The 12,420-nt window shown below is 35.8% G+C and overlaps 3 protein-coding genes across 7 annotated transcripts; 2 read left to right on the top strand and 1 right to left on the bottom strand.

The window, feature by feature from the left end:
- Positions 1–448: 448 nt before the first annotated feature.
- On the top strand, positions 449–4,612 carry LOC108461395 (protein DNA-DAMAGE INDUCIBLE 1). 2 transcript variants are annotated; one of them, XM_017761237.2, is made up of 16 exons: positions 449–563; positions 650–753; positions 912–944; positions 1,197–1,324; positions 1,450–1,681; positions 1,870–1,935; positions 2,117–2,179; positions 2,270–2,314; positions 2,566–2,627; positions 2,840–2,933; positions 3,110–3,202; positions 3,298–3,367; positions 3,494–3,564; positions 3,664–3,718; positions 4,114–4,139; positions 4,270–4,612. In XM_017761237.2, the coding sequence occupies exons 2-16, from the start codon at positions 688–690 to the stop codon at positions 4,396–4,398; spliced, it is 1,233 nt and encodes a 410-aa protein (XP_017616726.1). In that variant the 5' UTR covers positions 449–563; positions 650–687; the 3' UTR covers positions 4,399–4,612. The 2 variants fall into 2 exon arrangements, with proteins under 2 accessions (XP_017616726.1, XP_052880300.1); XM_053024340.1 differs by lacking the exon at positions 449–563 and having other exon boundaries at positions 570–753.
- Positions 4,613–4,780: 168 nt separating this feature from the next.
- Positions 4,781–6,372, bottom strand: LOC108462984 (uncharacterized). Of its 2 annotated transcripts, none has more exons than XM_017762912.2 (2): positions 6,055–6,372; positions 4,781–5,621 (listed from the first exon to the last, which is right to left on the bottom strand). In XM_017762912.2, exon 2 carries the CDS (start codon positions 5,615–5,617, stop codon positions 4,946–4,948), a length of 672 nt encoding a protein of 223 aa, XP_017618401.1. In that variant the 5' UTR covers positions 5,618–5,621; positions 6,055–6,372; the 3' UTR covers positions 4,781–4,945. The 2 variants fall into 2 exon arrangements, with proteins under 2 accessions (XP_017618401.1, XP_017618400.1); XM_017762911.2 differs by having other exon boundaries at positions 4,781–5,654.
- Positions 6,373–7,732: 1,360 nt separating this feature from the next.
- Positions 7,733–10,761, top strand: LOC108464198 (protein CLMP1-like). Of its 3 annotated transcripts, none has more exons than XM_053024667.1 (2): positions 7,733–7,977; positions 8,077–10,761. In XM_053024667.1, exon 2 carries the CDS (start codon positions 8,153–8,155, stop codon positions 10,454–10,456), a length of 2,304 nt encoding a protein of 767 aa, XP_052880627.1. In that variant the 5' UTR covers positions 7,733–7,977; positions 8,077–8,152; the 3' UTR covers positions 10,457–10,761. The 3 variants fall into 3 exon arrangements, with proteins under 3 accessions (XP_052880627.1, XP_052880628.1, XP_052880629.1); XM_053024668.1 differs by having other exon boundaries at positions 7,736–7,977; positions 8,287–10,761; XM_053024669.1 differs by having other exon boundaries at positions 7,738–7,977; positions 8,416–10,761.
- Positions 10,762–12,420: the final 1,659 nt, after the last annotated feature.

The raw sequence follows: 12,420 nt of genomic DNA on the forward strand, positions 1-12,420 counted from the left end.
TTGAGGACTAAAGAGGTATTTTCACCTTTAAGCTTCATTTGAAATAATGTCATGAATAAAAAAGAAAAAGGCATAATTACTTAACTATTCAATTTATTCTATTTTAGTCACCCACTATTAATATTTTTAGTTTAATTACTTAATTTTTCAAATTAAATATTTTAGTTACTTTTGTCCTAAGAGAGTAACAAAATTTAATGTCAATTTTTTATTAAGCTAATAATAAATTCAGTCCTCAATGTTTACAAAATTTATTATTTTAATTATAATTCTAAAATTATAACATATATTTAGAAAACTTAAAAATATCTGTATATTTACCTTTTTTTTTTTTTAAGGAATTTAAATTTAGTATCATAGACCAAAATCGATATTGATATACTTATCTAAAAGAAAACGTACAGTGGAAGACTACCAATAAAAGTATGACATGTAAGCGATTAACTCTAGACCCCATTGTGGAGAATCACTTGCACCTACTTCGACAACAAGTTAAAAGAGCGAAGGGAACTGAAACTCTGTCGTAAGAAACAACATCCAATATAAAGTAAATTCAAACAAAGGTAAATTAAAGTCCTTTCTTTTCTTCTATTTATATATTACTAATTATTTGTTAACCCCAAAACTTTCATAAAATCAAACCCTTCAGCTAACAAGAGACGAAGAAGATCTAAAGCTACTGCCAGGATGAGAATTACTGTAATGACTGCAGATGAACAGATCCTTAGCTTGGATGTTGATCCTCATGAAACTGTTAAGCACCCTTTAATCCCTTCTTTTAATTCTTTACTCCTTTTTGCTGATTTTTTTTACTTGTTTTATTAGATTGAATTTGTTTTGAAAGCTACCCCTTTTTCCTCAATCTTTATACTTATTTTGCTGATTTTGGTATTTTCCTTTGTTTCTAATAGGTTGAAAATTTGAAAGCTTTGCTAGAAGTTGAGGTAAGAGATTAGTACCGTTTTTTTCTTTATGTTTCCTTTTTAAATTATTTAATCCTTTTGGGGGTTAACTGAAACCATTGTCTTTCCTTAGTTTTGGGGTTCTTGAAAGTTGATTATTGAGATTCATTAGCTTACGTTAGTTGATAAAAAATACAATTTTTATCCCTTCCTTCCCCAAAAGAAGTTTTGAGAGTTGGAGGTGGATCGAAGTTTATGCTAATAGGTTAGAGCTTGTTTGGGTTTTATGGGCAGACTATGGTGCCATTGCAGCAGCAGCAACTGTTGTTTAATGGAAGGGAAATGAACAACTCTGAGAAATTGAGTGCTTTGGGTGTTAAGGATGATGACCTAGTTATGATGGTCTCTGGTGTTGCTTCAAGGCAAGTAGTTTTCTTATCTTGTTTTTTGACGTTGACTCTTTTTAATCTCATCTGTTGAAATATCACTGACCTGACTTGGATGCTTGTTATGAGATTTTTAACATGGATGTGTACTGTCAATGCAGTGGCAGTGCATCTAGGAATGACTTGAGCTTGAATCCTGATGGATCTGCCGTGAATCCTGCAGCTTTCCAACAACAGATTCGACAGGATTCTAATCTAATTGGACAATTATTTCAGACTGATCCTGAGCTTGCTCAAGCCGTTGTCGGAAACGATCTCAACAAACTGCAGGAGATTCTCCGAGCTCGTCATCAACGAAGATCTGAATTGCGACAACAAGAGGAGGAGGAGCTTGTGAGTAGCTTATATTAGTTGTCTATGCCTTTAGTTGGTTGTGAATCAGTGGTGAATGTATCATGATTTGATAAAATTATTGAGAAAACTTATAAAATACTAGAACAGCATGATCATACTTATGATAAAATTGTATTTGCTTGATCATCTCTTTGATTGATGCACATTTACTTAATCTTGCCCCATAGGCTCTTCTACAAGCTGATCCTTTTGATGTTGAAGCACAAAAGAAAATTGAGGCTGCCATTCGGCAGGTTAGTTTTCCTCAACATTCGATCAATCTAACTTAATTGTATCTTATTTCCTTTTGAAATGTGTTTGTATATTAATTTACAGTTTGACAAAGGATTGTGGTATCTCCATACTTAGCACTCGATTCCTTTTCCTGGACAATATGATATTTTGGCTATTTGACCTTTTGCAATATTGATGCAGAAAGGGATTGATGAGAACTGGGCTGCTGCCTTAGAATATAATCCTGAAGGCTTTGCAAGGGTGGTATGTAGGCTCGCTTTCCTTGCGAAGTTTACCCATTTAAATTTATTATTTTTCCCCTTTAGAATGTAATCTTCTTGTCGTACTAATCAGGTTATGCTGTACGTGGACATGGAGGTTAATGGTGTCCCATTGAAGGTAAATTAGATGGCAGGTCCTTTACACACACATATTTCACAAGGATCACCATTATGAGATTGTAGCGTATGGTTTCCGTCATACCTTTTGTGATACTTTTCCTTTCTTTTGTGCACATCCAAGGAACACTTCTGCAGTTGTTTATTGATTTTCTAGTTGAAATTTTGCATTATTTTATTTGTATATACTCTTGATGTTTGAATACAGGATTCTGAGAATACTAATTTTTTTTACTTTATAATTTTTTTTAGGCATTTGTTGATAGTGGTGCCCAGTCAACAATTATTTCTAAAAGCTGTGCTGAGCGATGTGGGTATGTACTACTAACGTTTTGCCTTTTTGATATCTAGAAAGTTCCTTCTGCTATAGAAGTCATCGTAGCTTAATTGCATTAGTCATTGAAATATTCCTGTCCCTCCTTACATGGAGAAGGTGTGGGGGCTTGTAATTTACATTGTGTCTGGCTTCTTGAAAAGGGCAATTTTGTTGATACTAGTCTTGCTGTTTTGGTGTTGTTTCCTCCAGATTGCTGAGGCTTATGGATCAAAGGTATAAAGGTATTGCTCATGGAGTTGGTCAATCCGAGATACTAGGACGAATTCATGTTGCTCCAATTAAGGTAGTATGTCAATTGTTTTTCTAGTATAAAACACTTCGTAATCTTCTTTTCCTTTTTGGTTGCTTTTATATGAAATTTGTCCAATAAGTTATCCTCATCACATGTCTCATTTATTACAATTCTTTACTTGCTCATTATGCTTAATGTTGCATCCAACTTCATGGTTTCTCTTGTAGATTGGGGAGATATTTTATCCTTGCTCCTTCTTGGTTTTGGACTCTCCCAATATGGAGTTCCTCTTTGGATTGGATATGCTCCGTAAACACCAGGTAGCTTCATCTCTTTTTAATATTGTGACGTATTCCTCCATTTTTGTGCTTCACATTCATAACTCTGCTTAAACCTTACTGCCACATTTGTACAGTGTATTATTGACTTGAAGGATAATGTTCTTAGAGTTGGAGGAGGAGAAGTTTCAGTACCATTTTTGCAAGGTTGGTGACTTTATCATTATATTGTGGAAGTGTTGCAAAGCTTCCAGATTATCACGCAATCATTGACGTCAATCTTTTCATGACTTTACACAATTGAATTTCTTACCAAGTATTTACTCTTCTCAGAAAAGGACATCCCTTCTCGCTTCCTTGATGAAGAAAGGCACGCAAAACAAGCATCAAGCTCAGGAGCTTCTGTAAGTCCTTTTACATATTGGCTACAACACAAACACACACACAAATGTATATATATATATCTGCTACAACACACACTGAACTTTTGTCTGATCCTTCAGGTGAAAACTGGAACAACAAAGAATGCTAATGTGCCATCTGGAGGCCAGTCTTCCGGTTAGTAATTGGCATCTCACGATGTTGTCATGCATGTTTCATGTTGCTTTTACTCCAGAAATTCATCTTAATGCAAGCATATGGCTTTTTTTTAAGTACATGTTCTGATTTCTGGCATTAGTTAGTTTTGACCAGGTTTGAGTGTTGAGAATGCGTATGTACCCTACATGGGTTTGTCATTTCTTTCCAAGTTTTATCACGTCTTTAGGGGTCCTTGGAGGGTGATATTCTGGGACTCATTTTTGAACATGCATGGAACACATAAGAAAAATGAGTGAGTCCTAGCAACATCGGTTGAACTCTTGTTTCTTGAAAGAGGCCTTACGGAAGTCATTTGTAAGGGATTTGTATTACGATTCTGAATTTCTCTGGATGTTTTTTCTTCTTTGCTCCAGGAGGTGCACGAGGCGATGCAACACATGTATGTCTTCTCTAAACAATTCTTTGAGCTCCTTGCTAGCTTCTTTGCAGAATATTTTCTTTAAGCTGTATTCGATAACCCAAGGAATTTGGTTGGTTCAGTTCCTAATCTTTCGTTATTTTTTCTGCAGAAACCTGAATTTGAAGCCAAAGTTGCCAAGCTTATTGAGTTGGGGTTTGCAAGAGAAATGGTGATAGAAGCTCTTAAATTATGTGATGGTAATGAAGAACAAGCTGCTGGAATTCTCTTTGGAGGCTGAAAATCACTTCCAATTTTCTTTCATTTCTTTTTAGAACTAATGTTCTGATTTCAGTCACCCAATTACAAACTTTTAACGCATTGAGATTTATGTACTTCGATTATCTATTTCATTCGAACTGTTCATACACAATTGCCAAATTGTTGCAATTCAAAAGAAAACTGAAATTACTCTTTAATTTCCTTAATTGAAATTTCCTTGTTTTTAGTTTAAACTGCAGATTCATCATGTACCTGAGATTTCATGCAGCAGTTAATAGTGTTGTTTGCATAGAGGTGTAAATTCTCCAAAAGAAAGGAGATATTTTCATTGAAATGCAAATTTAAACACCATCATTGAAGTAAAAATCATTGAAAAAACTCATAAAAGAAACCTCATAGGATGGTTTCAAGAAAATTCACTAAATCCCTCACTGTCAAAAATTCACATGCAATACTCCCAACAAATACCATATCCTGTTTATCATTCTTTTTCATTTACCCCAGGCGGATGTCAGTTAAAATCCCATGATTCAAGAACAAAACTCCAATCAAATTACAAAGAATAGTCAAAACCTTTCTGCCAATCTGGCTGTAACTTGTCTAAGTTTTGAATAGACTTTCCCAGCAGGGGAACCTAATATGAGGCTGCAAAGAGAATCCCTGGCAATCTTGATGTTAGCAAAAGATCCCAGTATATGAATCTTGGTGTCAGCGATGACGATCCGAGTCTTTGTAGCATTTTCGATAGCAAACTTCGTTTTACCACCTTTCCCAGACAGTCTTCCAATGGCACGAGACAAGTGCTCTCCTCTGAGTGTCTTTACATCCTTGATTTCAAAGGACTCAACATATAGCTCATCCAACCTCAAAAGAGCAATGGCGTCTAGAATATCGAAACCCAACATGAAAGCCTGAACAAAGTCGGCACACTTCTGTAGGTTACTAACATCAGGTGTATCGGATCTAGTTTTCAGTTCAACTTTCCGAGCTTTGAGGTTCATACGGATATCAATCTTCATCTGTTCATAAATTGGTGTATAGATATCCATCCAGTATTTCTTCAGAGGTGAATACCTATGCGGTGGAACCGAGACCTTTCGAAACTGGATTCGACCATCGGACATTTCGTGAGCTTTCAGAGGCTCGAATTTCGGCTTTGGGGGCAATGTATTGGATTCAAGTTTAGTTTTAGAAGCCACTGTTTCAGTCTCCATGCTGGTGGGTGCTTCAGTAGACATCTTTCTGCTATTTCAATACAATCAATCTACTTAAAGCCTGAATGAAGGCAAAATTAAAACAAATTCCAAGTTATGATTGAAGTGCAAAAACTGAAAAATTCCCAACATGAAGAAATTATACTAGACATAAAAACAGCATTACATTTCTAAGATTTATGTTCAATGGGATCAAATTTTCTTACTTGAATATGTCAGAATCAATCAATAACAGAAACGAGTAATCCCCAAAGCTAAACTAACCAACCCCAACTTAAATAATAACAAAAAAAAAAAGCATAATTCAAGACATATTCACCACAAGCTGTAGTACTCAATAGAACAAATTTTGCATAGAACCCCCCAAAAAAAAAAGAGAACTTCTGGAAACACGGATCTTATATACATGAATTCAGAGTGATAAGAGTTGAAGAAAAGGATAAGTAAAAGGTTGAAGTGACCTGGAGAAGAAGTTGGAAGAAACGGATGGTGGCTGGAGTGAATACTCAAAGGGTAATTTCGTCGTCAAAGAGCGAACTAAGGCGGTTAGGCACAGTTTGAAGTTGTTTCTATTTTTAAAACGAGAGAAGCCTCAAAATGAGCCTAACTCGAAGCAGAGATGGAGACGAGTAGCGTCAATCAGAAAGGCAGAGAAGAACCTTAAAACCTAAAACCCTTTGCCTGTATTCGCCAAATTGTGCTTTGGACTTTGGGCTTTTAAGCAGACTGCACGCACTCCTCATGAACTGTGGGCTACAAATCAAGCTATCTTTTCTCATATTATTGGAAAAAGGACTTGTACGGTACAATTATAGTAATTTAATCTTGTGAGCATTTAATGGAAGGCAAGTACAATTAGACTTGATTATAAAGCTTATCCAAAATGTGAGAGGATTTCAGTAAAAAATATAGGCTTAAAAAATATATTTAAATAAAAAATAAGGCACGTTTAAAAAATAGGCCGGGCCTCGGGTAAGATATTTTTGGCCCAGACCCAACCGAATTCACTAAAAGACAAAAAAAATCTATTTTTTTTTATTTTTGAATGTTATTTTCTTGTTGTTTTCTCCTATTTTACTATTATTTTATTATTATGTTGTTATTATTTTATTTTATTGTTTGAATACTATATAAAACTTATTTTATTGTTAATTTTATTATTATTTTAAAGATATTTGTTAATTTTGTTATTATTTTAGAGACATTTGCTTGTTAAGTTGTATTTATCTTATTATTATTCAAGTCTACATATTTTTTAAAATTTATTTTCAATTTGTTGGGAGATATTTATTTTAATATTTTTAATATTTTTGATATATTATATATATTTAAAAAATATAAAAATTAATACTGGTAAGGTGGTCGGACTTGGATTTTAGTATTTTTATCCAGATCGGGCTTGGACAAAATTTTAAGTCCATTTTTTGGGCCAAGTCGGGCTTGGGCCTAATAAATAGGCCTGAATTTTTAGTTGAGTCCAGCCTTACCCATGATCACCTCTAATTACATTATCAATATTTTTCATCTATTATAGATTTAATAATGAATTTAGTTCTCTAAATTTACACATTTTCTTACTAATCATATTTAATGGCGAGCATTAACTTTGTAATTAATTATCTTTAGTTGTTCACTTTCAAATGACACGGATCAAATTGCTTCAATTTTTTTTAGAGTTACTAATTTACTCAATATTAAAATTAAAATTGACCGAAGATGTGTCTACACCTTTAGTTAGTAGTTGTAATTTTAAAACAAAACATTAAAAATAAGTTAAAATATGTTGTTAATCCCCACATATTGTCAAATTTTGAGATTTAGTTCTTATGCTTAAAGAGTTAAAAATTTTGTGATTTAAAATTTCAGTCCAATAATTAAAATTATTAGCACTTTTTTGTCAAAATTTATTAATTTAGCATGTTAATTAGATTGTTTCAAATGATGTGATGTGAAATTGAAAAATTTTGATAAAAACTATAAAAAAGGAAGATGATTAGACTATGAGTTTTAAATTAAAAAAAACAAGAAAATTAAATTTTAACCGGGATTAAATCTTAAATTTTATTAAAGTACTGACGCTAATAACATAGTTTAACCTAAAAATATTTGTAAGATACACAGGTTGTATTCGAGTTGGGGTATGGGCCCAAGGTTGCAGGCTTAATTTGGCCAAAAGTGGATATATCTGACTCTACTATGGCTATCTTTTACCACTAGGGTTTCTGCACGCCCAAAACCCCCCCATTTGCTTTTTTCTCTTAATCAAAACCCCATTTTCCCTTTCTCAACTCTCAGGCATTTGAATGAGCAAATCCCACTTCCCTGATTCAATGATCAAAGCTAGAAAGATAGCAGCAAGCTCTTCACTTTATTAAGTATTTTCTGTAAGTACCATTTTCCTCACTCTGCCTCTCTCTCTCTCTCTCTCTCTCTCTATCACACGACCATAATTTACAAGCATTTCTACTTTTGTTTTGTATCAGAATAAGAATAGAATTTCTTCAGTCTTGTTTGATAGAAAGAGAGAATCATAAAGTTTGAATATTTTTTAGTCATTTTATGGGGAAATCAGGAGGTAGAAAAAAGAAGGGTGGTTTAAATGCAAACCAGGTTTCAGTTGATAATAATTCTAGTAATAAAAATTCACATGTTAATGGCGGTGTTGACTTAGACTCTTCTGCGTTTTTTAAAAGAGCCAATGAGCTCAAAGAAGAAGGCAATGTCAAGTATCAAAACAAGGACTATATGGCTGCTCTTCAACTCTATGATAATGCTCTTAGGCTTATCCCCAAAACCCACCCTGACCGAGCTGTCTTTCACAGCAATAGAGCTGCTTGTTTGATGCAAATGAAACCCATTGATTATGATGCTGTTATTGCTGAGTGTAATATGGCAATCCAGGCTCAGCCTCTCTACGTTCGAGCTCTTCTTCGAAGGGCTCGAGCCTTTGAGGCTGTTGGAAAGTATGAAATGGCTATGCAGGATGTGCAACTTCTTTTGGGGGCTGAACCCAATAACAAGGACGCTTTGGAGATTGGCCGGAGATTAAGGACTGCATTGGGTCCTCGTCTGGAGGCTCAGCAAGACCTCCAGAGCCGGCCCTCTCCGGCTGCACTTGGGGCTTCTGCTGTTCGTGGTGCACCAATTGCTGGCCTTGGGCCTTGCTTACCTGCTCGTCCAGTGCCTAAGAAGACATCAACATCACCACCTCGAGGATCAGCTGTATCACCAAATAATAAGCTGGATAAGCACCAAATGAATGTAGCACCTGAAACTGGTTCCAAGAACAAGAACCAGTTGCCAAAACTCGTGCTGAAGCCTTGCAGTGGTTCTTCAAAAGCAGCTGATAATCCGAATAAGGATGGCCTGAGAGAAAAGTCTTTTTCCACTTCTATGCGTGGGCAGGTTCCTGAGGTTGCAATTCAATGGAGGCCATTGAAACTTGTTTACGATCATGACATTAGGCTTTCTCAAATGCCGGTGAATTGCAGCTTCAAAGTGTTGAGAGAGATTGTGAGCAAACGTTTTCCTTCATCCAAGTCAGTTTTGATCAAATATAAGGATAATGATGGAGATTTGGTGACTATTACTTGCACAACAGAACTCAGATTGGCCGAGTCTTCTGTAGATGCTCTTGTTCCAATAGAGCCTCAAGCTGATAAAACTAGTGGATTCAGAACGTTGAGGTTGCACATTGTTGAGGTGAGTCCAGAGCAGGAGCCTCCACTACCGGAAGAAGAGGTAGAGAAGCCTTTGGAGAGCCAGGGAGCCAAGTCAGATGAAAGTGTGTCGCACTCGTCTCTTGGTGATTCTGTTTCAGAAGGTGTTGATGTGGAGATTGAAAAGACAGAGAAAGAATCTTCAAAGGGGAAAATTGGGGCTAACGAAGATCCAGAGTGCAAGGAAGTTGAGATGGATGATTGGCTTTTTGAGTTTGCTCAGCTTTTCCGCACCAATGTTGGTATTGACCCGGATGCTCATATTGATTTGCATGAGCTTGGAATGGAGCACTGTTCAGAGGCTCTTGAGGAGACGGTTACAAGTGAGGAAGCTCAAATCCTCTTTGACAAAGCAGCTGCTAAGTTCCAGGAGGTGGCTGCTTTGGCTTTCTTTAATTGGGGGAATGTTCATATGTGCTCTGCAAGGAAACGGATTCCCTTAGATGAGTCTGCCGGGAAGGAGGTAGTGTCAGAGAAACTTCAAACAGCCTACGATTGGGTTGGTGAAAAGTATTCTTTGGCAAGAGAGAAGTATGCTGAAGCACTCTCGTTCAAGCCGGACTTTTATGAAGGGTTGCTAGCATTGGGACAGCAACATTTTGAAATGGCTAAACTTAATTGGTCTTTTGCACTTGCAAAGAAAATAGACCTCTCAACATGGGATCCTGCGGAAACACTTCAACTTTTCAACAGTGCAGAGGAGATGATGAAAGACGCAACAGAAATGTGGGAGAAGTTGGAGCAGCAGAGAGTAAATGAGTTGAAGGATCCAAATTCAGGCAAGAAGGAAGAGTTGTTGAAGATAAAGAAGAAACTGGGAAGCGGTGCTGAAAATGAGCTACCAGGAACAGGTAATCAGTGTGAGCTTTCAGCCGAAGAAGTAGCAGAACAAGCAGCTGTAATGAGATCACAAATAAATCTTTTTTGGGGCAACATGCTCTTCGAACGATCCCAAGTTGAATGCAAATTAGGAATGGATGGTTGGAAAAAGAATCTCAATACTGCCGTTGAACGCTTCAAGCTTGCCGGCGCATCTGAAGCTGACATTTCTACAGTTTTGAAGAATCATTGCTCAAATGGAGATGCAGTTGAAGGTGATGAAAAGAAGGTAGTTGGAGATGTGAATCAAATATCTGACAAGTAAATACAAAATTGGTATTTACCATAATCCATGTGATAGTTTTAGTGAATGAAAAGTGCATTTTTCCTCATCTACTTGCAAATGAACAATTGGGTCCCTATATTGATGAGTGTTGTACTTGAAAGATTTTGGGTTTCGAGGTTATGTTTAATCTGACCCCTTTTTTTTCATTTCCTTGAATATTGTTTGGACACCATTGAGCCTTGCAATAAACTACTTCATTTGATTTCATGTAATTTGGTATGAACTAATTCATTATCTTGAACTTGTATGTACTGGATTCTCCAATTGGAAAGCTTTTATCGCAATGTTGACATTCTCCTCTTTTGTTTTTATATCCTGGATAATCCCAGTAATAAAATGCAATTTTATCAAGCAACCCTAATCCAACTTCATTAGCGAGCTTCTCACTTTCGATGTGCTGTTTTATGTGTTATATGAACTTCTCCATTCTCTGTTAGCATCTCAACTGCGTTCCTCAGAAACCCTTTCACCACATTCTTATGGAGACTGAAAAAAAAACCATTTATTTCATTTTTCATACCCTTCGAATATATACGTAAATAGGTTAATTAAAGCTTACTCAATAACGTAAGGTGTGCTTTCACGCGCGAAGAAGAATCCAGCATGAGGAAAGTTGAAGACAATACGGTCGAACAAGTTCGACTTGAGCTTGGGATGTTGGCTCATAGTGCAGCAATCTACTTCATCGACAACTGTACATCCAAGCTCTTCAAGTCGAGACACGTTTGCCATTGCGTCATTGTACTTGTAGTTTAACATCACTATCATTCACAGACAATATATGCAATCAGTAAACATCAACATTGAACAACAGTGATAACATTCAGTCAAGCAGAACAGTAAAAAATTGAACCTACACCATTGTAACATATCATCAAAAGTTCCACGACAAACCTTTCGAATCAAGAGAAGTGGCGACCATGTTAACACCAGAACCTAGAGACGTGGCCAAACAGGCAGCAAAAGAGAAATCGCCCTCACCAACCAGCAGTTATTTATGACTGCTGCTATAATGTTTTATACTTTTTTCTGCTTCCATTTCATTCCTTTGACATGCAGTTTTCCCAAATCCCATGTATTTATAAGAACTAGAGGCCTGGCCTTTTCATATCCTGCATTGAACCATGCCTTCAAACCCAAGATTTTATAGTTTTTCGAGGTTCATGTTTCCAAAGAATCTTTGCATCAATCAATGCCTTAGTTTCGTCTAGTTAGTGTATGGAAATCAGAAGATCAAAGGCCAAAATTATGCCTTAGTTTCGTCTAGTTAGTGTATGGAATGCAGAAGATCAAAGGCCAAAATTAATTGCAGCATTATGATTCAAGATTAGTTTGTTTATTATCTGTAGTTAATTAATTGGCACATCAAACATGTGATTAAATTTAAAAATCTTCAACTCCTCCGCCATTAGTTGCCTTAAAACATAGCCATTTTGATCAAATTTCAGCTTTCTCTCACACTTGTATTATGAAATCCAGTTTCTTTTCTATTCCATTGCGAGCTCAGTGCTATTAGATTTGGGTCACTTGTAATTTTGTTTTCTTCTAAAAGGTATTAAGTTATTTCATAAATATATGAGAAGTTTTAAGAAAAATAAAAGAAGTTGAGAGTAAAAATAAGTGAGGCTTTACGAGGGAATGGTGGCATAGGAATTCAAATTTCAAAGCATAGGGAATTAAACCCATATTATTAAGTTGGCATGGACGATCTTGCAAGAATCAGATTGGCTTTGCCTCTGACTCTGACTGCTTCTCACCAAATATTTGGCACCTTTGGGAAGAAATGATTTTTCTTCTTTCTTTTTCTTTTTTTAATCCTCAAATTATTATTTCTAAATATGAATAGCTAAATAGAATTGAATAATTAAAATTGTGATGCGAGTATGTTTAATCTTAATTTGGTTTTTGAAAATATTTTTATTTTCATTTTCAAAAACAATTTT

Source organism: Gossypium arboreum, chromosome 13 (assembly GCF_025698485.1).
Source record: "Gossypium arboreum isolate Shixiya-1 chromosome 13, ASM2569848v2, whole genome shotgun sequence".
NCBI classification, from domain to species: Eukaryota; Viridiplantae; Streptophyta; class Magnoliopsida; order Malvales; family Malvaceae; genus Gossypium; species Gossypium arboreum.